General features: G+C 51.6%; 1 protein-coding gene across 9 annotated transcripts in view; it reads right to left on the reverse strand.

Moving 5' to 3' along the window:
- Positions 1-25,493, reverse strand: part of LOC104846619 (uncharacterized) — a 157,555-nt gene that overhangs the window by 23,643 nt on the left and 108,419 nt on the right. For all 9 annotated transcript variants that reach the window (XM_064295590.1, XM_064295589.1, XM_064295588.1 and 6 more), the window contains 12 exons: positions 22,805-23,012; positions 20,526-20,692; positions 18,754-18,866; positions 16,404-16,485; positions 13,110-13,247; positions 10,271-10,433; positions 7,232-7,353; positions 6,234-6,374; positions 5,893-6,006; positions 5,663-5,791; positions 4,859-5,020; positions 3,254-3,418 (listed from right to left, as the gene is read on the reverse strand). In XM_064295590.1, the coding sequence (XP_064151660.1) occupies positions 3,254-3,418; positions 4,859-5,020; positions 5,663-5,791; positions 5,893-6,006; positions 6,234-6,374; positions 7,232-7,353; positions 10,271-10,433; positions 13,110-13,247; positions 16,404-16,485; positions 18,754-18,866; positions 20,526-20,692; positions 22,805-23,012 (1,704 nt within the window). The remainder of the gene's footprint in view (positions 1-3,253; positions 3,419-4,858; positions 5,021-5,662; positions 5,792-5,892; positions 6,007-6,233; positions 6,375-7,231; positions 7,354-10,270; positions 10,434-13,109; positions 13,248-16,403; positions 16,486-18,753; positions 18,867-20,525; positions 20,693-22,804; positions 23,013-25,493) is intronic.

Here is a 25,493-nt window from a genome sequence, read left to right on the forward strand (position 1 = left end):
CCTTTGCAGAAAATGACTATTAAAAGAGCACGTGGGAGCCCATCAAGCCCAGCACTGCCACCCGGGGAGTTAAAAATTACTGCTGCTTGAGCCCTACCCCAGAGATTCCGATTTAACTGGTCTGGGGGGCACAGGCTTTAGCATTTTTAGCAATCCGAGTGCCAGGTGTTTCTACCTGCAGCCCACGTTTTCTATGTTCACAGGAGACTCACTGCAGATGTCTTAGCAAGTTCAAGGGAACATTGTGAGCCACATCTGGCAGAAAGCCCTGGTCACTGGGCAGTTGTAACCAGCAGAGATTCAATTTGTTTATCCAAATCCTTGAGAGAGCCCAGACTTGGAGTGTACAGGACAGGTAAGTTCTGAACAGGGTGCGGCAAAGACAGGAAGGCCTGCAGGGGTCCTAAGAGAAGGTAAACCTGGTGGAGGGCAGGGGCGGCAGCCAGTGGACTGATCTAGAAGCAGTGGGGTTCAGGCCTGGACTCAGCTTTATTCTAGTCCAGACACTGCAACTAAAAAGCTGTGCAACCTTGAATAATTGTATCACCCTCTCTGGGCCTCGGTTTGAAAATCTGTAGAACTAAACAAAAAAAACAAAACTATTGACATCAAGTTGATTCCTACTCATAGTCACCCAACAGGACAGAGTAGAACTGCTCCCATAGGGCTTCCAAGGCTGTAAATCTTTATGAAAGCAGACTGCCACATCTTTCTCCTGCAGAGTGGCTGGTGGGTTCGACCCAGCGACCTTCCAGTTAGCAACCAAGTGCTTAATCACTACACCACCAGGGCTCGTATCCGTAGAACAGTGGTCCTCAAAATTTAGTGTGTATCAGAATTACCTCTGTGTGTGTACGTGCGTGTTTATGAAACATGCAGATTCCTGGGTTTCCTTCCCCAAAGATTTCTGTGGTGTTAGGTTGGAGAGGAGCTCATGAATGTATATCTTCAGCAGTACACAAGATGAGCCGGATAGGGGCGTCTGCAGACCACGCTTCACATTTGGGAGTCCTGGATACCCACCGTCCCACCCCTGTCCCCAGCTGTCATCTGAGCCCTGTCCCTCTATCACTAAAGAGCAGAATGGCAGTGACTGTCCTGGGCATCTTAGCCCCTCTAAATCTGTCCCTCCTCTGTATATGGGGTCACTGGGTTGGTGTAAAAAAACAAATCCACTGCCTTTGAGTAGACTGTGACTCGTTGCGACCCCATGTGTTACAGAGTAGAACTGCTCCGTAGGGTTTTTTTTTTTTTTTTGGCTGCTATCTTTACTAAAGCAGTTCACCAGGGCTTTTTTTCATGGTGCCACTGGGTGGGTTGAGCCACCAACCTTTAGGTTAACAAACCATTTGGGCAACCCAGGGACTTGCATTGGTGTAAGAGCCTGAGAAAGGCCTCTGTCCCACTCCTTGGACCCCCAAATGGGGCAAGCAAAGAGAGGGAAGGCAAGAGAGAAAGGGTATAGGAGGAGCACTGGGGAACAGAAGGCTGGCCCTCACTGAGCCGACCCTGGGGGGTACGTGCCAGGCCTCCGATTCTGGAAGGCAGGTGCTGGTGCACTAGGGGCTTGGCTGGGTAACTGGGAAGCGAGAGTCAGCCCTGGAGAACCCCAGAAAGAAACCACCATGCCTGCTGGGCTTGGAGAAGGGACCAAGTGGGCTCCCAACCCAGAAATGCCATTCTCAAGGGAGGGATGAGGTGCGGGGATGGAAACCCCATCTTGTGAGCACCTACTATTTGCCAGGCACTGTGCATACACTGTCTCTTTCCCACCCAACAACTCTACAGAGGAGTGGGCACTTATTCCTATTTGATAGAGGGGAAGACTGGGGCTCAGGGAAGTCACAAGATCTACAGCCCGGGAGAAACAGGCAGGCTACAGGAGTCTGGCTGCAGCACTGGCTAGCACCTGAGCTGTGCTGGGAGAGGGGAGGGAGCCCAAGAGCCTTCACATTGTATCTCACCTAACCCCAAAGACCACCTTCAAAGAACACCTGATCCCCACCTATGGAGAAGGATACCCACGTACGGAGGCTGAGAGAGGGAAACACAGCTCTATTCCTTTCTACCTCCCTGGGCCAGTGGGTGGGGGAGGAGGAGATTGGACCTATACTATCTAATAACAATAATAAAACCAAACCAGTCGTGTCAAGTTGATTCTGACTCATGGCAACCCCATGTGTGCAGAGTAGAACTGCTCCACAGGGTTTTCACGGCACCTTTCAGTTGGCAGTGATATGTAACCATTTGCGCTGCTCAAGGACTCCATGATAATAATTGTTGTTGTTGTTAGGTACCACCAAGTCAATTCTGACTCATAGGCACCGCATGTAACAGAGTAAAACTGCCCCATAGAGTTTTCTAGGCTGTAAACTTTACAGGAACAGATTGCCTGGTCTTTCTTGCAGAGCTGCTGGGTGGGATCGAAGAACCAGCCTTTTGGTTAGCAGCTGAGTGCTGAACCATTGTACCACCAGGGCTCCTTAATAACAGCTCATACTTACTAAGTGGCTGCTCTGTACCAGACACCCTTGTACGCAATCTACACATTTTAATACATTCAATCCTTATAGTATTAATCCCATGTGAAGTAAAAAAAAACCTGCTGCCCTTGAGTAGATTCCAACTCATTGCGACCCTATAGAACAGAGTAGAACTGCTCCACAGGGTCTCCCAAGCTCTTAACCACTACGCCCCCAGGGCTCCATGTGAGATGAAAACCAAAAAAACCCATTTCCTTTGAGTTAATTCTGACTCACAGCCACCTTATACGACAGAGTAGAACCGCCCCATAGAGTTTCCAAGGAGCACCTGGATTCAAACTGCCGACCTTTTAGTTAGCAGCCATAGCTCTTAACCACTACACCACCAGGGTTCCCATATGAGATAAGGTTGATGCAATTATTAATCTCCATTCTACAGGGAAGGAAACTGAGGCACAGAGAGGTGAACTAAGTTGCCAGGTAGGAAGAGCCTGGGCTAGGATTCAAATCCGGAAAGTCCAGCTGCAGCCTTTTGGTTATAGGAAGGGCTGGATGTTAGGGGTGAAGGAGTAGCCGCTTTTTTATCTGGTGGTCAGTGGGTCCAACCCAGGGTTAAGTCCTGATCCCCTACCCGTGTCAGCCTGCAATTCTGAGGATAGCCACTAGATGGCAGGACCACCCAGGCAGGGGTGGGCCTGTTGGGAGGGAGGGCTGTCAGGGCACCTTTCCATGGGGCAGGCAGACTTGGCCTAATGGGGGGTCCCACCCACCTCCAGCTTGCCAGAGAAGTCCGGTGCCTGGGGATTGCTGGGACTGCGGAGGGTCAGACTCAGGTGCAGGCCGTGGTCCGGGTCAGGGGCAAGGCCCAGCAGGCAATGGGAGCGCAGCAGAAGCCCACCACGGCCCAGGGTGTGCTCCCCAGAGACCAAGAGGGCCTGAAACAAGAGGCTAGGTGAGCAGTCACGGGGCCCAGGGCATGCTCCCTGGAGACTGAGAAGGCCTGGGATGAGAGGGTGGTGCAAAGTCAGGGGGCCCAGGGTGTGCTCCCCAGAGACTGAGGGTCTGGGATGAGAAGGTCAGGAGGGCCCAGAGGCGGCAGCCTCCTCTCTGCCACTGCCCTGGGCTGGGCCACCATTCCTCATGCCAGGCCTGTCCCAGCAGCCTCCTGTCCAGTCTCCCAGCCTCCACCCCTGCCCCAGCCCACAGCCCTTCTACCGCTGGGCAGCTGGATTGACCTTTAAGAAAATGCGCATCAGGCATTATTCCCCTGCTGAAAGCCCTCTGCCTTCCCACTGCACAGAAGAAAGTCCAGCCTCTTTGGCTTGGCCTAAGGGCCTGTGTTATCCTCTTGACCTCACCTCCTACCCTTTATGTGGGGTGCCCTGTGCTCCTCAAACACACTAAGCAAGACCCCACCACAGGGCCTTTGTACTGGCTATTCCTTCAGGGCTTGTCAGCAAGCCCCCCACAATCACCTGCCCTTTCCCTTGCTTCATTCCATCATAGCATTCACCACGCCCTGACCATATCTCATGTGACTCTTTTCTCTTCTTCACCCCACTGGAATGTGAGGTCCAGAAGGGTAGAAACTCAGCCTGTCTCTTTCACCATCTGTGGCACTGCACCTACAACAGGGCCTGGCATATGTGAGCCCTCCAGTGTTTTCTGAATGAATGGATGAGTAGACAGGAGTTAGCAAACTATGGCTCATGGGCCAAATCTGGCCCACTGCCTGTTTTTGTAAATAAAGTTTTTTAGGACACAATCAGATCTATTCTTTGAGGTATTATCTATGGCTGGTTTGGTATTACACGGCTGAGTTGAGTAATCGTGACAGAGATTTTATGGCCTGAATTTACTGTCTGGCCTTTACAGAGAAACTTTGCAACCCTTTGGATGGATGGATGGATAGACAGTTGGATAGATGGATGGATAGATGGGTAGACAGAGGGACAAATAGTTGGGTGGGTGGGAGGGTGGGTAGGTCGATGGATGAATGAACAGGTAAGTGAGAGGGTGGGTGGATAGATGGATGGGTGGGAGGGTGGAGGAAGGAAGGAACTAAACCAGCTGACAAACCAGGAGCAGTGTCTGGTGGAGGAAACAGTCCCAACAGCTTACCTAATAATGCTGATGGTAAGAGCATTTTTCTCTTATGGTCCAGGCACCGTGCTAAGTTCTCCTCTCACAGCTCTAACTCCCACAAACAGCTCAAGCGCTGGAACCTATTGCTTTTTGCGTTCCTCGATGTAACCCCCAAGGCTCACAGAGGAGACGTGCCTGCCTGCACTCCCCAGCCAGCAGATGGCACAGCCTGCATGCTGCGGGTACCCCCTCTCCCCTCACCCCTGGTCCCTGGTCCCCAGGGCACTCACCCTGGGCAGGCCGCAGAGCCCCACAGAGAAGATATGGTGCAGCCAGTGGGTGTAGTCAGTCTCCACCTCTCCCCAGAAGCTCTGCTGGGCACAGGTGGCCAGGAAGATGTGCTCCAGCATGACCTCTGCATGGATTTTGTCTAGTTGGGGCCCCTGATGCCTCTGGGAACAAAGGGCACCGTGGGAAAGGGGGTGCGTTGTATTAGAGAAAAGAATGGCCACGCCCGTGCTGATGCCCTGGGCACAGCCAGGTCCAAAGTCCAAGACCCTTTCCCAGACAGGAGGAGGTGCTAGAAATCCCACTATTAAAACCCTCATCAGAGAGCTTCAGCCCAGTTTACAGAGGAGACAACTGAGGCCCAGAGAGGAGAAACCGTGGTGGGAGACCCCAGAGGAGCAAAGGGGCTTTCGAGGTCATCTGTCTCCATTTTTCCACCACCTGGTTCCTGCCCCAGGCTCGGAAGAACAGCACTCAACCCTACCAAGAGGGCCATGGTTCTGGAGGATACCCCATCCCTGACAGCTCTGGGCACCTGGGCTCCCAACCTCCCGCTTCAAGCTCCCAAGGGTACCTTACTTTCCTTATCTCCTACAGCCCTCACTGTATTCCAGTCAGGAAGGGATTAGCACACCCATTTTACAGATAAGAACACCAAGGCTCACAGCAGAGAAGTAAATTGCCCAGGGTCCTGCAGAACAGCTAGCACTCGTACCCAGGACCACCTGGCCCCAAAGCCGGGCGCTTTCTGCAGTGGGGGAATTGTCCTGTGGGGGTGTGCCCAAGGCCCACACCCAAGCCCTCACCTCATATGTCAGGTTCTGTTGCACCCGGTGTCGGTCCCAGGACAGGTCAAGTTGCTCGCTGAACATGGTTGGAGTCTGCATTAAGGCCCCACAGGCCTTGAGGGCACCTAGGCCCAGGGTTTCCTGGAGCTGGGGGGGAAGAGAATGGGCATGTGACTTGGGGACAGCAAAGAGGCTGGAGGAAGGGAGAGAGAGCCCTGTGCCTGCTCAGCAGTCTAGCCAGTGCCTACCTGCCCCATGGAGGCATCCAGGCAGCTGTCCCAGGTGGTACTGTGCGCAGAGGACCTGTTGGCCCAGGTGAGTGCCAAGGTCACGGCCTGCCCTTGGTTCCAGGCAAGCTGCACCTGTGTTAAGATGGGGACCAGTGGTGGTGAGGGGGCTGGGGGACATGGAGAGGCTGTTGCCCACTCCCTCCCCTCCCTGCTCATATCTGCAAGAACTCAGAGCCCTGCCCAGACTGGGAGATTAGAAATATTTGAATGGAATACACCTCATCGTCCATATGCAGACATGGCTTGTCCATGAAATCCACAGAATGAAAGCCACTGGGAGGTCAGCACATCCCACTTACCTGCCATCTCTGCCTGCTGCCCGTACTCTCAGCAAGGCCCCTGGCCTCAGCGTGCCGCCAGGAGAGGTGGAAGGGGTGAGCCAGGGCCAGGTGGGCAGCCAGTTTGCCCTGCCTCAGCTGCAGCAAGGAGGAGAGCAGCACCTGGGGAGGGCACAGGCTAAGCCTAGGGGGGCCATCCCTCCTCCCCCTCCCCACCCCACACAGACAACCTTCATCATCAAGGTCAAGGGTGTACAGGCATCTGGCTCTGGGCACAAAATCCCAAACTGTGGGAGGCCCTCAGAGAGCTCCAGCCCATTTCACAGAAAAGGAAAGTGAGGCCTGGGGAGGAGCAGACACGAATAAGTGTGTGATTGAAGGTGGTACATGTGGGGGCTGAGGACACAAGCACTGGAGCCATTCACAGGTTCAAACCTCAGCCCCACCTCCTCTAGCTCTGTGATTCTGGGCAAGTTACTGCACCATTCTGTGCTCCAACTTCACCTTCTGAAAATGGGGCTAACAATAGCACTGAGTGGATTGGGTTGATGTGAGGGTAAATAGCATGGCTCTTGGCATTGGAAACCATGGTGGCATAGTGATCAAGAGTTTGGCTGCTAACCAAAAGGTTGGCAGTTCGAATCCACCAGCTGCTCTTTGGAGCAGTTCTACTGTCCTATAGCAGTTCTACATTCCTATAGCAAAGAATTGGAATTGACTCTGTGGCAATGGGTCCTTTTTTTTTTTTTTTTGGCATGGGATAAGTGCCCAGTATGTGCCGGTCACTATTATTAGATTTATTATTGTTATTGCTGCTGTTGTAAAGGTGTTGTTGGAACCCAGGGCTCCTGCCCCCCACCCAGGGCCTTCCCCACAGTCCCTTGGAGACTGGCCTGAACAGGCAGGCCCTGGGGAAGTCTCCTCTGGCAGGGGCAGGGCCCTGGGTGTCCCCTTCAGGCGGCGAGAGTTCATCTCCACCTGCTCCCCAGGGTCCCCTTCTAGCTCCGATGCCTACCTACCTGGCCCTTGCCTTCCCAGCCGATGACCAGGTTGTCCCTGTGGCTGTGCCCTGAATGCTCCGAGGAGAGGCGGAGGCTGCAGTGCCTTGGTAGGGTGTGTGGCAGCGGGTGGGTGAGCTCCACTGGACAGAGGAGTAGGCACATGAGGCCAAGGATGTCATCTGAGACCGAGGGGGCTCAGAGAGTCTCAGCTGACACTGCTGCTCACTGGGCAGGTGGCCCCTCCAGCCAGGTGTGGGTGCTTGGAGCCATGAACTCAAGTAGTTTTCACAAAATCCAGGTGCTACTTGTCCACTTAGTCACCCCACACTCAACACGATCCCTAACTGGCCTCAAATCTCTGCCTGTCCTTTGTCCATACTCTCTGCAATGACATTCTGCAGCTCCCCCATCGAGAGGTGATTCAGTTTCCCCAGCCCTTTGATCTTGGCGGCCTCACACGAGCCAAGGCCACTTAAGGCCTTGTTCCTTCCACTCGCTCTCTCGGCGCCCTGCCCAGCCACCGAGAGAGCAGACCCAGGCTGGCCCACTGGACGACTGGCCACCCAGAGGGCAGGTCGGTGGTTTCAGGCAAAGCCGTCTGTTATAGGGTGAACTGTATCCCCCCAAAAGAAATGTGGGAGTCTCAATCCCTGTACCTGTAAATATGACCCTGTTTGGAAATGGGGGTTTCTGTTTGTTATGTTAATGAGGTCACACCAGAGTAGGGTGGGTCCTAAACCTAATCACTTCTGCCATGTGTCTTACCGAAGGAGAACAGACACAAACAGACACACAGAGGGAAGACAGACACCACATAAGGACCTGTCTGCAAACAAAGGAACCCGAGGATTGCAGCTGACACCAGAAACTAGGAGAGAGGCCACAGAAGGAATCGACATAACTGAGACCCTGATTTGGACTTTCAGCCTCCAGGACTTTGAGAAAAGAAATTTCTGTTCTTTAAAGCCACTCACTCGTAGTATTTTTGTTACAGCAGCACTAAGTGACTAATACACCATCCTAGATCAGCTATCCCTCAGGCAAGTGAGAGAGCCCAGCCAAAATCAGCAGAGCCACTTAGCCCCCTGGAGCAACCTCGATGCTGAGTGAGTCCAACTGTGACCAGACCACCCAGATGATCTGAAGATCCATGAGCAGTGATACACACTTACTGTCTTAAGCCTGGGAAACCCTGGTGGCTAGTGTTTAAGAGCTATGGCTGCTAACCAAAAGGTTGGCAGTTTGAATCCACCAGGTGCCCCTTGGAAACTCCTGTTCCAGTTCTACTCTGTCCTATAGGGTCGCTATGGGTCAGAATCAACTCGACAGCAATGAGTTTGATTTTGAATTTGGTCTTAAGCCCCTGAATTTCAGGATGGCTTGCTACGCACCAGTAGCTGACTGATACAGTCCCTCTACTCAACAACCTGTAATGCTCCGAGACACCTCCCACTCACAGGCTCCCCACAACCACTGTGCCATGGTCAGGTCAGCCATCCCATGCTCTCATTCCATCTTGGGGCCTGATACAGGTGGCATCCCCAAAGCCAAGACCTCACAGGCTGCCAGTCCCCTGGCCCAGCTTTTCTCCCCTTCCCCTCCTGGCTGAGTCTCTGCCCTGACGTCCTGCATCACTTGACCCTATCTTGAGAGTATACCAATTGCTCTTGCTTCCCAGACCCCCTGAGTCTGCCCCATTGAGGGTAGGCAGTGGCCATCTTGGCACCCTCTGAGGTCTCACAGACAGGATCTAGGGGCTGTGCCCACAGACACAGGCATTAGCTGGTTCTCAGGGCATCGCCTGGCCATCCAGTCCAAAGAACGCTGACCACACTTGTGCAACCCACACGCAGAGCTATAGCTCTTCACTCCCTCAACACTCTGACCCACCAACTCCAGGGCTCTGTAACCACAGTGTGGGGGCCACAGGCTCCCAAGGGTGGGACTCCCTCCTTCACTCTGCTCAGCCCATGCAGTGCGGCCAACCTCTGCAAGGGTTCCTGTGGTCCCTGTGTGCACACAAGCATGCACACACATACACATGCATGTGTACACAGGTGCACACATGCACCCGTGCACACATATGCACACAAACACACACACGTATACACATGCACGACACACGTGTGCATGCACATACACACCGTCTTGACTTGCCAAGGATTTACACCTTTCCTCTGCACCACAGGGTACACGTGGCAAACATGACTGGAGAATTCCATCAGGCCACCCTGTCAGCTGTGCCTCCAGGCTGAGGTCTGCACTGTGTCTCCTGCTTGGCAGGGTCAGCAGGTCAGATTCTGCTCTGTGCTAAGGGCGCTCCTCAAACAGAAACTGACAGTCTATGTTGCTACAAAAGCCTGGGGGGCCTCTTTCTTGCAGGGCCCCAGGGTCCTGGGTTCCACTGCTGGGCCGCTGTGAGGAAGTCCCTGAGACAGCTCTTACCTTCCTGCCAACACTTAGTGGGCAGCCGGGCACCCAGACCACACCTTCCACACCTTGCTCCCTTCTTGCTGTCCCAACACACTCAGAACAAACCCCAACTCCCCATCAGGGGCCGAGACCCTGTGTGACACCCATATCATCCCCTCTCTCTCCCTGTTCCTCCTGCACTCCATATCAGCCACGCAGGCCTCACTGCTGTTGCTCCAGCACTCCAAGCTATTCTCACCCGTGGGCCTTTGCACCTGCTGTTAATTCCTCAGACTGTCACCACGGCCAGCTCCTCCTCGTCATTCAGGCCTCACTCAAACATCCCCCGCTCAGAGAGGTCTCCCTAGGCCCCAGCTGACCCTGCACCCCAAAGCCAAAGGCTGCTTGCTTTCCCGGCCCTTCTCACCTTTGAAAGTGGCCATGTTCTGACATTATTTTGTTCACGTGTTTCCCTGCTTACTACCTGTCCTGAGGGCAGGGGTCTGGCTGATCTTATTTCCTGGTGGCTTCCCAGTGCTGGGAACAATGCCCGAGGTAAGTGGGCACTCAATAATTGCTTACTGAATGAGTGGGTTGGTGGGTAGGGCACCACTCAGCAGCTGCCTGCAGCTCCACGACACTCACCCTGCAGGCTGAAGTCCCCAGTGGGCCTGAGGAAGAATCCGGTGAGGCTCCCATTAAGGGCCACTTCCTGGCCATCCCACAGCAGCATCTGGCGCAGGACAAAGGTCCCACGGGCTCGCTCGTATACTGTCTGCAGGACCAGCTCCCTGGGCAGGGCACTGAGCTGGAAGAGGAAGATGGAGCTGGGGTCATGGGGTAACCCAGGCCGTGGGGCTGCCTGGGGCGAGAAAGGAAGAGAAGGTTTTAGAGGAAAACCAGGAAACATCTGTGGAGCATCTGCGGTTTACTGAGTCCTTATATACATTCAAAAAACCAAACCTGTTGCCGTTGAGTTAATGGTGGGTTTGAGCCACCAATCTTCGGGATCGCAACCAAGCACTTTAACCCCTGTGGCACCAGAGCTCCTTACGTGCATTAGGGGATGAAACAGCCACCCAGGTTCAATTCATGCCTAATGCTCCTCATGTGCAGCCACCACCCATCTATCAGTGGAGGTTTGCATGTTGCTATGATGCTAAACGGGATTCAGTGGAGCTTCCGGACTAAGACAGACTAGGAAGAAAGGCCTGGTGATCTGTTTCTGAAAATCTGTCAATAAAAATCCTATGGGTCCCTGAGACCAGAAGAACTAGATGGTGCCCAGCTATAACCGATGACTGCCCTGACAGGGAACACAGAGAACCCCTGAGGGGGCAAGAGAGTAGTGGGATGCACTCAAATTCTTGTAAAAAGACCGGACGTAATGATCTGACTGAGACTAGAAGGACCCCAGAAGTCATGGTCCCCAGACCTTCTGTTAGTCCAAGACAGGAACCATTCCCAAAGCCAACTCTTCAGACAGGGATTGGCCTGGACTATGGGATAGAAAATGATACTAGTGAGGAGTGAGCTTCTTAGGTCAAGTAGACACATGAGACTATGTGGGCAGCTCCTGTCTGGAAGGGAGATGAGAAGGCAGAGTGGAACAGGAGCTGGCTGAATGGACACAGAAATACAGGGTGGAGAGAAGGAGTGTGCTGTCTCATTAGAGGGAGAGCAACTAGGAGTATATAGCAAGGTATATATAAATTTTTGTATGAAAGACTGCCTTGATTTTTAAACTTTCACTTAAAGCACACAAAAAAAAATTTTTTTAATTGCACAAAAGAAAAACAAAAAAAACCCTACAGGTCACAATGGTCCAATCTACAATCAATCATGGGGGTGGCACAGGACAGGGCAGCATTTTATTTTGTTGTGTATGGGGTTGCCATGAGTTGGGGGCCAGCTTGATGGCAGCTCACAAGAACAACAAAGCTAGGCACGGCAGATGATGTATAGAAAGGGAGTAAGTGGCGGGGGAAGTGGAACCCACAGGAGACTGCATAGCCCCACCTCTCGGCTCCCTTCGAAGCTGTGTGGCCTTGGGCAAGTTCCCTAACCTCTCTGAACCTGTTTCCTCATGTATAAAACGAGAGTAAAAATAACAGAGCCCACCTCGTCAAGATCATGTGAATGATGTGGCCAGCCCGGGGCCAGACCCATGGAAAGAGCCAAGTAGGAGCTACTGTAGCTGGTATTATCATCTGTCAAACATTTGGCAGCAGTTACCATGTGCCTCCCCCATGCTGAGAGCTGGGGTACAATGACAGGAGCTGATCCCTGCCCTGAAGGGGCTCCCAGGCTGGTGGGGGAGATGGTCACACAGACAGAAGGTGATGGGACAGGTGACAAGGGCAGCCACAAGAGATACTCAAGGGACACAGGACCATGGAGAAGGAGGCTGGTGGACAAAGCAGGGAAGGGCATTCCAGGCAGAGGGAATAGCCTGTGCAAAGGCTCAGAGGGTGGAAATGTCCCCGCCTGTGGGTGCCATGGTTGAAGGGTGGCTTGAGAGCACTGCAATGGGAGCATTGGAAGGGGGGTTATAAATATCTCTAAAACCCACCACTACTGCCTCCACATTGGTCCAAGACATCATTATTTCCTGCCCTGCCCACTATGGTGGCTTCCTCACTGGTCTCTCTGCTGCCCCCTGTAGGTCCCTCCCCACACAGCAGCCAGAGGGATCTGAAGCCATCAAATGGATCGTGTCCTGTGATGACTTCCAATTTCCAATACAATGACATCAACTCCTCCCTGTGGCCTGACAAGCTTTGCATGATCGGGCCCCTACTATCTCCAATACCCCTACCCGCCCCCCGAAAGGGTTCTTGGCCATTCCTCAGACTCACTGCCTAGGCCCTCTCTACGTGATGTTTTCTCTGCCCGGAATGTCCCTCCCCCAGACTTTCAAATGGCAGAAACTTGCTTGGTATTCGGGTCTCAGCACAAATGTTGCCTTAGTGGGGCCTTCTCTAGCCACCTAATCTGAAATACCACCCTGTTTTCTGTCTTTTCTATGGCACATATCACCATCTGGAATGTTTTCTTACTTATCTGATTTTTTTTTGGGGGGGGGGTCAGTCTCCCCACCAGACTATAAACTTGATAAGAGCAGAGACTCATCAACTCTGTTACAGGCAATATCCCCAGCTTCTAGAACAGAAGGACCTAGTAGATGCTCAATAAACAATGTGAAAGAAAGAACTGTACATGTAGAAACTGCTGAATTGGTATATGTTTTGTTGTATATGTTCTCAACAATAATAAATAAAATTTAAAAAATGAAAAAGAGAAAGGAATGAAGGAAGGACACAGAGACGAGCTGAGAACTCCTTCTGGAAAATTTTGCCCACTTCATAACCTTGCCTGCATTGCGTCTGCCTAGGAACCAGGACTTCAGGATAATTCTTCTTTCCTCAAAGGGCTGTCCCACGGGCCTCCCAGGCTGTCCTGGCCCTGGCTGTTCCCCACATACCTGGAGAAAGGTTTGTTCCAGCTTGATGGTGTTGGTGAGACCAGCCTTAGCAGCCACCAGCCGGGCACTGATGTGGAAACGATACTCCTCCATCCCCAAGACAAATGTGCTCTCAGCTTCACCTTTGGAGTACCATAGCTGTGTCAGAAGAAAAAAGAGTAAGAACTTTCCTCATCAGGTCTCTGATGGCACATTCAGATGAACTCTGATGTAACAAAGGTCTTGAGCTTCAGTTCGGACTGCTAGATGTGGCCATGACAACAACATACCCCCCCCCCCGCCCCCAACATGCTCTCATCCTCTAACATTAACTTGAAGATAGCTACTGGCCTGAGGCCAGCAGGCAAAAAAAATCTGGTTGTACTACCACTGCAGACAGCAGGGGGCGGTTTGGCACAGAGAACAAAGTACAGGTGTTGGCATCCACCAGACCAGGGCTCCAATTCTGACTACCACGTATGGGGTGAATGAACACTTGGCTAGTTACTGAACCAACTGATCTTCAGCTTCCTAATCTGAAAAATGGGGGTAACAATACCTACTTTATTAACGAGCTCTTAGGAGAATCAGAAGAAATAAAGTGTGAACTTCCAGGCTGGCTGAATAGGAGAATCACCTGGGGGAACTTTGCTAAAAATAAAGATTCTGGGCTGCCACCTAAGACTTGTAAAAACAGAACCTCTGCGGAACAGAGCCAAGAATTGGTATTTTGAAAGAGCTCATTTTAAAGACACAGCAGTATCCACGTGGTACCCTTGTCAAAAAATGTTCAACCAAATCTAATCGTGAGGAAACAATCTGACGAATCCAAATTGAGGATATTCTGTAAAATAACTGCCTGGAAGGGTGGTTAAGCGCTTGACTACTAGCAGAAAGGTTTGCAGTTCGAATCCACCCAGACTTGCCTCTGGAGACAGGCCTGGTAATCTGCTTGCAAAAAGTCACAGCCTTCCATGGAGCAGTTCTACTCTGCACACATGGGGTTGCCACAAGCCAGAATCAACTCGACAACTAACAACAAGAATAACAATGATATATGTGCTGAAATGTCTATGAGTCAGAATCGACTCGACAGCAGTGGGTTTGGTTTTTTGGTTTATACTGACATCTGCAACTTACTCTGAAATGCATCAAAACAATAAGGTGGATGGAGAGGCATGCGATAAAGCAAGTAAAATAAAATACTAATGGCTTGTATTTGTAATGTAATTATTTAATTGAATAAAAGTTAATTCAAAGACAATTCTCTTAATTTTTCTATGTTTGAAATGTTTCATAATAAAATGTTGAGAAAAAAAGGTGGGGGTGGAAGAAAACTGTTCTAGATCAGGGGTTGATAAACTAGAGCCCTTGGATCAAATTTGGCCCACAGCTTGGCTTTGTAAATAAAGTTTTATTGGAACACAGTCACGCCCATTTTATTTACATACTATCTGCTCTGGCTGCTTTTGCACTACAATGGCACAGTTGACCCTACGACCCACAAAGCTGATGATATTTACTATCTGGCCCTTTACAAGTTTGCAGGCCTCTGTTCTAGATTAAAGAAACTAAAGAAACATGGCAACTCAATGCCATGGGTGGTCCTGAATTGCATCCTGAATTCCAATAAATAAAACAAACAGACAATACTGGTACAACTGGGAGATTTTATGATGGACTGTCTCTTAGATGACAGTATTGTTCTAGTATTGAATTTCCTGCATTTTGCGACTGTACTGTACTGCTTATGTCCTTGTTCTAGGAGATATTGCTGAATGATTTAGAAGAGGTAGGGTGTCTCCAGAAACACCTCTGTATCAACTCTCAATGATACAGAAGAAATATGTCTGCATGTATGAATATATACAAAGATATATATATAGTGTATGTATATGTGTGTGTGTGTGTATATATATGTATATATATAATCTATTGCTTTTCAGTCAGCTGTGACTCATGGTGACCCCATGTGTGTCAGAGTAGAACTGTGCTCCATAGGATTTGCAATAGCTGATTTTTCAGAAGTAGATCACCAGGCCTTTCTTACAAGGCACCTCTGGGTAGACTTGGACTGTCAACCTTTTGATTAGCAGCTGAGTGCATTAACTGTTTGCAGCACCCAAAACCCATTGCCGTCAGGTTGATTCCGACTCACGGTGAGCCTACAGGGCAGAGCAGAACTGCCTTGTAGAGTTTCCAAGGCTGTAAATCTTTATGGAAGCAGACTGCCACATCTTTCTCCCACAGAGCGGCTGGTGGGCTCAAACTGTTGACCTTTTGGTTAGCAGCCAAGTACTTGTAACCACTGCACCACCAGGCCTCCTTTGCATCACCCAGAGACTCCATATATATAACACATATAAGTACAAATAGGGCAAGAAGTAGCAACGTATTAACAGTTGGTGAATGTTCACTGTCCCGTGATAACTTTTCTGTAGGTTTGAAATTAGTCACACTAAAAATTGGGGAAAAACTAGGAAGTTTCCTGAGTGACTGTGCTGCTGCAGCCACGTACAGGGAGCTCCAGAATCATGTGAGAACATGAGGTCCAGGGCCTGGCGCACAGTAGGTGCACTGCAAACCAGGGCTTCTGGGCCAGGGTGTGGGGGGGTGGTGTTCAACAAAGCTTGGCTGCAGTGGGATATTAATGTGAGTCATCAGCAGGGGTAATCACTCATTCATATAGTCATGCGTTCACTCACTCAGTGCCTTTCCCTGAGCACCTACTATGTGCTGGGCCCTGGGCCACCTGCCGAGCATTCCTCCAGGAGCTCCTGGCTTGGGGAACCACAGTGACGACATAGAGGGAGAGAAGGAATCCTGGCCCGGGGCCCAACCGGCCCTCCTGCCCAGCCCTGAACCCCCACAGCCACAAGTAGGGCTGACACGTGACTGAAGTGCAGGAGGACCTGCCTCATGGGGATTCCAGAGGCCAGGTGGGAACGGGTCTTAAGGACAAGGGTGAGGGGCCATGCAGGGCACCTGGGAGTAAGCTGGATCAGCTCAAAGGGCTGTGTCATCTGTCCCAGCTGCTAGGAGTGTGCCAGGCCAGGGAGGCAGTACCAGGCGCCAGGCACTGGGCAGGTAGGCCTCCCCAGCTCCCCGGTGCTTGTGGGCCCAGCTGGGGACCCCGGGGGGTAGTGCAAGAATAGAAAGCTGGAGCCAGGGGTTTCCAATGGCAGCCCACTGGGCCTGCAGTAGGCCTGGACAGATGGGGATGTGTTAGCACAGTCCCACGGGCTGGGCCTGCCACACCTCGGGCTGGGCATCTGGGATCATTGAGGTACTCAGGGGTGGCTGGGGCACTGTTACCTTTGCTGAAGCTGAGGCTCTGCCAGGGACACGGCCCAGAAGCCATGGCAGGTGATGCCGGGCTGAGAGATGCAGCTCTTTGCTGGAAGGAGGGAAAGAGAAGGACTGAGGCCTGGCACCAGGGTGCCTTCTCAGGGCCCCAGGGTGGGTCAGGACTAGGACAGCCTCCCGGATTGAGAATGTATAAGATTCAGAGGTCCCGACCAGCTGGCAGCCCAGCAAAGCCATTTGCACACCCAGGGCGTGAGAGCCCCATGGCGCAGTGGTTTCGGCTGGACTCTGGAGCTGGTGGCCTCTGCTCTGGCTCCTTGGCCAAGTTTCTCTGTCACCTGTCTCTGGGGCTCAGTTTCCCCATCTGTTGTTCTTGGTTGTTTTTGAGTTGCTTCCAACTCACAGAGACCCCATTTGACAGAGCAGATCTGCTCCACAGGGTTTTCTTGCTGTAATCTTAACGGAAGCAGATGGCCAGGCCTTTTCTTCTGTGGTACCACTGGGTAGGTTTGGACCACTAACCTTTAGGCTGAGTGCAAACCATTTGTGCCACTTTTTTTTTTTTAAGGACCTTTCCTTATCTGTGTTAGTTGTTGTTAGGTGCCATCCAGTCAGTTATGACTCACGTACAACAGAATAAAACGTTGCCTGGTCCTGTGCCATCCTCACAATTGTTGCTACATTTGAGCCCACTGTGGCAGCCACAGTGTCAATCCACCTTATCGAGCGTCTTCCTCTTTTTTGCTGATCCTCTACTTTACCAAGCACGATGTCCTTCCCAAGGTACTGATCCCTCCTGATAACATGACCAAAGTACATGAGACAAAGTCTTACCATCCTCACTTCTAATGAGCATTCTGTCTGTGCTTCTTCCAAGATAGATTTGTTCATTCTTCTGGCAGTCCATGGCACATTCAGTATTCTTCACCGGCACCATAATTCAAAGACACCAATTCTTCTTTGATCTTCCTTATTCATTGTCCACCTTTTACATGCATATGAAGTGACTGAAAATACACTTTAGTCCTCAAAGTGACTTCTTTGCTTTTTTAATACTTTAAGGAGGTCTGTTGCAGCAGATTTTCCCAATGCAATACACCATTTGATTTCTTGACTGCTACTTCCATGGGCGTTGATTGTGGATCCAAGTAAAATGATATCCGTGACAACTTCAATCTCGTCTCCGTTTATCTCAATGCTGCTTACTGGTCCAGTTGTGAGGATTTTTGTTTTCTTTATGTTGAGGTACAATCCATACCGAAGGCTGTAGTCTTTGATCTTCATCAATAACTGCTTCAAGTCCTCTTCACTTTCAGCAAGCAAGGTTGTGTCTTCTGCATATCACAAGTTGTTAATGAGTCTTCCTCCAATCCTGATGCCCTATTCTTCATATAGTCCAGCTTCTCAGCTTATTTAATCAGCATACAGACTGAATAAGTATGGTAAAAGGATACACCCTGCATACACTTTTTCTGTGTAAAAGGATAACAGTGGTACTGGGTTGCTTGTCATCTGTGTGCTCACCAAAGGACCCCTGTGGGTCTGGCCAGTGGGCATCCCAGTAGGACTGGGAGGTAGAATAAACTCAGGCTCCCTCCCTGCAACCTCTCCATACAGTTCCCCTCCCCTTACCCCTCTAAGCCTAGGGTGGTAACGGCTCCCCACTGTGGTTAGCCCCAGGTGCTGCCCCATCCCGATGGGTCCTCTACACCAGGGCTTCTTAACCTTGGCACTACTGATATCTTGGACCAGATAATTCTCTGTTGTGGAGGCCGTCCCTCATTGCAGGACGTTTAGCCGCATCCCTGGCCTCTACCCACTAGATATAAGTAGCAACCTCCAGTTGTAACAAACATGTCTCTAGATGTTGCCAAATGTGCCGAGAGGCAAACTCACCCACAGGTGAGCACCACCATCAACAAAAGCACCATCTTTCAACAAGGGGCTCACTTGTCTCCCTCAATGACCTGGTCTGGGTGCTCATCCGGGTCCTGTGGAAGCCCAGCCAGTGGTCTACCCTGATTCAGCCCAACTGTGAGAGCACCGAGCACTATGCCAGGCACCCAGTAGGGGCTCCAGACTCAAAACTCGTTGTGCTTATTGATGGGCATTCGAGGCCTGCTATCATTTGGTTTGTGGGACCAAGGACTCCTGATTGATGTCCTGCCCCCAGAGGTGAAGTTATTAGCTACGTGACCCTGGGTAAGTCACTCTGCCTATCTGAGCCTCCTTTTCTACTTCCATGCAGGGGGACTGGGAGGAGTCAAGGAGGCCTTGTGTCTGGTGTCAGCACACAGTAGGAGTGCAGCTAACAGCTACTCCACCCCCTGCTCTCAGAAGCCCCTAGGGCACCCCTCACCTGCGTGCCCGGTTCCGGCCATGAACATCGAGGACCAGGCAGGCTTGAGAATCACACGTCAGTTGCAGGGAGGAGCCCATCTCTTCCGCTGCCCAGAGTTTCCGGAGCACGAGCTAAGTAGGGAGCAAGAAGAGGAAGCAGGCTGAGAGGTGTGGGGGCCTGGGGGGCCTGCAAACCTTCGCACGGCAGGCAGGGATGCCAGCCACGTCCTGTAGCCCCAGCGTGCCTCGCTCCCCCAGCCCACAGCAGCATGGAGGCCACAGACGTCCAGGAGGCCTGGCCCCGCTATGCACCTTCCTGGGTGGTAAGGACCGTGGGCAGGGCAGGGCTGGCAGTGCCTATCGTGCCCCCATCCCCAGCAGACTTACAGTCCAGATACCAGCAGAGACTCAGCTCAGTGCAGATCTCCCCCATCCCAGCCTGGAGGCCAGAAATACCCATTGCAATCGAGTGGATTCTGACACCTAGCAACCCTATAGGACAGGATAGAACTGCCCCACGGGGTTTCCAAGGCTGTGGTCTTCACGGAAGCAGACTGCCACATCTTTCTCCCATGGAGAGAAAGCAGCCGTTCAGTTAACAGCCAAGCGCTGAACCACTGCATCGCCAGGACTCACTGAGGCCAGGAATAGGGGGTATCAATGCAGTTGGGAGAGAAAAGGGGTCTAGTCTGCTCCATCATGGGGATGACCTCTTTACGCAAAGTGACGGAATAGGGAGTTAGATCCTCCACACGAAGGTGACATCCTGGCCCGCCTGGACCTCTGGGGACCGTCCCCCAGGTGGAGTGGACTAAGGGTCAGGGGACTGTTCAATAATCCAAAACAGGGGGTCATCAGAAGGCATCAATGTCTGCTTCCAGAAAGTGCTCTGCAACTTTTGGAGGCAGAGTGCCCACCCAGGCACAGCCAGCTCCTGCCAAGTTGACGGTGGTTGGGTAGGGCCTGACGCCATGCAGTGGGGCCACAATGATCACCCTCAGAGGCAGAAGGGCACTGTGGGGAAGGGCCAGCTCCAGGTCTGAGTCCCCGTTTTGCTACCTACTAGTTATGTGGCCTTGAGCAAGCCACCCAAATGCTCCTGTGGGCACCAGAGATGACGATGATGATGGTAATCTTGGTCACGATCACAGTCATCATCACAGCAGCAAATGCTTCTGAAGCACCTGCTGCACAGGTGCTGTCCTAAGTGTGCGGCTGGCTTTATCTCATTCGACCTCACCATCCCTGTGTTACTGGTACAATTATTATCCCATTTTGCAAATGGGGAGACTGAGGGCACAGAGAGTGCAAGGAATTTGCCCAAGGTCATATAGTCAACAACTGGCAGAGCTGGGATTTGAACTCTGGGCATTGCATTTGTAATGACTGGGCTGACCTGCCTCTTGCTGGAGTGTTTACAGGATGAAACGAATGAATACCTACAAAACCCCAAGGACGGTATGGAGCACACAGCACGTGCTCTAGACACAGAAGCTGATTAAAGTCTAGAGCAGCAGAAAGGACACAGGCCCGGGAGCCCAGATTCTGGGAAGCCAGTCCACACCTGCCCCAGGGTGGGACTATAAAGGCTGCTCTGTAGATGTTAGTTACAATGGTTGTCATTGTTAATAAGGCCTTTGCAAACCATAAAGTGCTGGAGCAACCCAAGGCATGATCACCCCCATCGATCCTCCCCTCGGTGGGTCCCCTACACACCAGGAACTGGATGGGAGATGACAGAATTTGGAGGAGGCCCCACCCCACGCCCAGCCAGCCCGGCCCACTCCTCACCTGGCTGGCCAAAGGCAGGCCCAGCGTCCTGAGGGCAGACACTGTATGGCTGGCGTTCACCACCAGCTCCAGTGTGCCGTTGAGCGGCCTGTCCACCAGGGCTGCCATGTCCACACTGACCCTGTTGTCCCCACCATGGAGGGCCACACTGGCCCAGGTCTGGGTCTCTAGAGGCAGAGAAGGTGGTAGGATTGGGTTCACCTCCCCTCCCAGTTCAGGGACACACCAGAGACTATGAAGAGGCCACGCCCTGTGGCCTGTGGGTATAGGCAGGAAAGGCTGCTGTGGGTTGAATACCCACTCCCATTGAGTCAATTCCAACTCATGGCAACCTATAGGACAGACAGAACTGCCCCATAGGGTCTCCAAAGCTGTAATCTTTTCAGAAGCAGATTGGCACATCTTTCTCCTGCAGAATGGCTGGTGGGTTTGAACCATCCACCTTTTGGTTAGCAGCCAAGAGTTTTAATCACTGTGCCACCAAAACTCCTTGTGGGTTGAATGGTGGCCTCCAAAAGATATAGTCTGAGTACTATTTCCCAGTACCTGTGAATGTCACCTTATTTAAAATCAGGTCTTTGCAGATGTGATTCAGTGAAGGATTTTAAGATGATATATATTTTTTTATCATCCTGGATTGAGCAGGTGGGACCTGAAGCCAATGAATGTCCTTAGAAGAGACAGTAGCGGGGACGAGAGACAGACGCACAGGGAGAAGCCACCTGAAGACACAGGCAGAGGCTGGGGGGAAGCACGTACAAGTCAAGCAATGCCAAGGAACGCTGGCCATCACAGAAGCTGGGAGAGTGGCCAGGGCCAGGTTCCCCTTGCAGCCTCCAGAAGGAACCAACCCTGTTGGCACCTTGATTTCGGACTCTGGCTCCGGAGTCGAGAGAGAATGAATGTGATTTTCAGATGCCCCGTCACAGGAACTTGTTATGGTGGCCCCGGCATGCTGCCACACCAGGGATGACTGCCATATCTAGGCCACTGTGTCCCCAACCATCCCTTCCTAGAAGCAGTCTGTGAGGTAAGCTCTCACCAAGGACCAGCCCTGTCTGACCAAGGACCAGCCCTGTCTGATCCAGGCCCCTGTTCACCCCACAGGAGACCCAGGGTAGAAGGACCCAGGGGGCTGGAGGAGCCACACGGGGTCCTGATCATTCAAGAGCTAGGTCTCTGCAATCTACATGGGGGCTCAGGGTGGCTCTAGGTTCAAGTCCTAGCCTAATCATTGGCCAGCTCTGTGGCCTTGGACGAGTGGCTCAGCCTCTCTGGGCTTCCCTTCCTCGTCTGCAGAATAAGGATGATGTTAATAACACCTACCTCATAGGTTTGTTCAGGCATTCATTTAAGAGATGTTTAATTGAAAACTTACTATGTTCATTCAGCAAGACTAAACTCATCCCAGCCCTCATGCAGCATAAATTCTAGTGTGTAGTGGGTGGAAGACAGACGATGAAAAATTAATATAGCTGATAATTAAGTTGGAGCCTGGGTGGTGCAGTTTGCACTCAGCTGCTAACCTAAAGGTTGGCATTTCAAACCCATCCAGTGGCATCTTGGAAGAAAGGCCTGGCAACCTGCTTCCGTAAAAATTACAGCCAAGAAAACCCTACAGAGCACAGTTCTACCCTATAATTCATGGGATCACCATGAGTTGGAATTCGTTCCATGGTATGTGAGAATGACAAAGCCGGGAACAGGAGTGGGGAGAGCTAGAGGGAGGTGAGGGTGCAAATTCAATAGGGTGGGCAAGAAAGAACTCAAGAGGAGATGGCATTTGAAGAGTACCTGGAGAAACTGAGGGGGTGAGCCAGCCACATGAGTGGGACAAGAACATTCCAGGCAGAGGGAACGGCCTGTGCAAAGGCCCCACGGTGGAAGCCAGGCTGATGCATATGAAGAACAGCCAGAAGCACACTGAGTAGGGGTGGGGTTAGGAGATGCGGTCAGAGAGGTGAAGGGCTTGAATGGTGAGGGCCTCCTACACCCCAGTAAGGATTCGCCTTTTACTCTGTATAAGTGAAACTGTTGGGCAAGTTTAATGAGCTCGTGTGCATACAGCCTGCCTGGTGTGTATGCAGTAGGCACTCAATCAATGCTGGCTCTTATTATTGTTGTTATCGTCCCTGTCCTCCATACCAGGAGTCAGATCCTTGAAAGGCGAGGCCATCCTGGTTAGTCCAGGAGCTCAGGGCCACCCAGGCCTGATGGGGTTCCCTACTTGCCTGGGTCCAGGTCCCAGCAGCTCCCCAGCCGTGCACTGGGGCCCTTACCGTGCACCTGCAGCTTGGTGTGGAGTTGGGCTTTGTTTGGGACCCCGGCCCTCAATAGGACCTCACTGTTGTGTTCACTCCAGCCAGAGAGCTCCAGGCGCCCATCATGGTAACCACAGCCCACGGAGTAGTTGAGCGATGTGGGTCCCACCGAGACAAATGAAGAATGCTCAAAGCTGGAGCCGTCATTGTGAACATCCACGGAGACCTGGAATGATAGCAAGGAGATGCTGGTCACCTTGTGCGGTAAAAGCCAGTCTCAGCCAAGCTCACACAGCTCCTGCAAACCTTCTGCATTGCTGGGGGTGGGGTGGGGGCGGGTACTAAGACTCCTTCGGAGGAGCAGGTTTCAGACACCATGGGCGTTGCCCTTTGGCTAACTACACAGCACAGTTTTGCTGAGTGGGGCATGCAAGCTGAAGGAATGAGCTGAATTGCTCACACCTAAAGAGAAAATGAAGGAGCCCTGGTGGCACCATGGTTAAGTGCTCAGCTGCTAACTGAAAGGTTGGTGGTTTGAATCCACTCAGTGGCTCTGTGGGAGAAAAGACCTAGCAATCTGCTCCCGTAAAAATTACAGCCTAGGAAACCCTATGGGGGAGTTCTACGCTGTCCTATAGGTTGCTATGAGTCAGAATTGACACAACGGCACACAACAACATAGAGAAAATGTTGAGGAACTGATCAGGATGTGGGATAGATGAGAAGGATGCTTGGGATGGGGTAGGAGACTTTGGGTAGATGAAAATGTTCTGGGTGGGGAGAAACAGACGTTGGCAAGCTATACCTACGGGCCAAATCTGGCCCTCCACCTGCTTTTTGTAAATAAAGTTTTATCAGAACACAGTCATGCTTATTTGTGTACATACAGCTGCTTCTGTGCTACAACAGCACAGATGAGGAGTTGCAACAGAGACTGTATGGCCCACAAAGCTTAACATATTTACTATCCGGCCCTTTAGATAAAAAGTTTGCCATCCTTGGTGTGAAATATAACTGCCACCCTGAAACTCCAAAACATATGCTGAATGAAATAAGCCAGACACAAAAGGACACATACTATATATGGTCCCATTCACATGAAATATTTAGAATATGTAAATGGACAAAGACCAAAGTTATAAATGGTTACCAGTGGCTGTGGGGGGAGGGGATGGGGAGCTATTGCTGAATGGGTACTGAGTTTGGGGTGATGAAAAAGCTCTGGAAATATATAGTGGCGATGGTTTCACAACATGGAAAGCGTGAGTGAGGCCACGGAATTGTACGCTGGTTAAGTGGCGCAAATTTTCTGTTGTATTTTACCACGATGAAAAAAATTGAAAAAAGAAAAAAAGTTCTTGAATGGATGGAAGAATGACCACACTGATTCCCACCATCACTGGCGCTTGCCGAGGCCAATCTGTAGGCCCATCTTGTCCCCCACCCACAGCGTGTACAGTGTGGGGATACCGTGTTGGAGTATGTAGTTGAGAGACGTGTGCTGTGGCCGCTGAGCGAAGGTAACTTCCTCGGACACCTGTGGGGGGCGGATGACTGTGGGACTTGGGCCACTGGGCTCAGCCATTGCCACAGCTCCCCAACCCCAAGGACTCTGCCAGCTGAGCCCCACACCTGTCTGCCGTCCACTTCAATAGGCAGGGTGCGCTTGTAGCTGGGCCTGGGCCACTTGGTGGCCAGGTCCAGCAAAGTGCGGACTGGGAGGGTCACGGGGCTGGGCTGGGGCAGGCTGTGTGTCAGCAGCACGCGGGGTACCTGCTGGTCGTACACTGGAGCAAGGGAAGTGAAGACTCAGGGGCCTGCGAGGTGGACAGAGCAGAAAGCAAACCACCCACAAAGTGAAATCACGGCTCTCTTTTTTTCCCTCTGTTGGCCATGGTGTCATGGAAAAACTGCTGGACAGACTGTTAAAAATGTAGTGAATGTGTTTGGGGTGTCTGATATGAAGAGTCACGTGACAGGTACAAAATTCAAGTGGGAATTCTGCCCCCAGGGGCAGAACGTCAGAGAGCAAGGCTTCAGTGTAGCATGGGGAGGGGCCCCCAGAATGCTGTTTGGCCAGAGAAAACCATCAGATAAGGAATTAGGAGACTTGCAGGATGACAAGTGCTGACCTGCAGGTGGAGCTGCTTCTCGTTCAGGTAACTCAATGTCACATGCCTGGGTGAGATGCAGCAGGGATTTTTTAAAAATTGGGGGAAGGGGTTGGGTTTAAATTAAGCAGTGGTTAGTGACTCTCCCAAGGAGCTTTGGGAAGGCCCGCTAGTTCAAGTTACAATCAGAAAAGTGAAAGTGAACCTACACATACCCTATGACCCGGCACTTCCACTACTAGGCGTATAACAACACAAATGGGCATGTAAGTTCACTAAATGGCACAGGCAAGAAAGTTCCAAACAGCTCTATTGGCAGCAAACAAAAACTGGACGCTATCTGTTGTGCATTGAATTGTGTCCCCCAAAATATCTGTTAAAATCCTAACCCCTGTGCCTGTAAATGGAGACCCTGGGTGGTACAAAGGGTTAAGGTGCTCGAATGCTAACTGAAAGGTCGGCGGTTGGAGTCCACCCAGAGGTGCATCCGAAAAAAGCCTGGTGATTGACTTCGGAAAGATCAGCCATTGAAGCCCCTGTGGAGCCCACTTCTACTCTGCCACACACAGGGTTGCCATGAGATGGCAACTGGTTTT

Source organism: Loxodonta africana, chromosome 12 (assembly GCF_030014295.1).
Source record: "Loxodonta africana isolate mLoxAfr1 chromosome 12, mLoxAfr1.hap2, whole genome shotgun sequence".
NCBI lineage: Eukaryota > Metazoa > Chordata > Mammalia > Proboscidea > Elephantidae > Loxodonta > Loxodonta africana.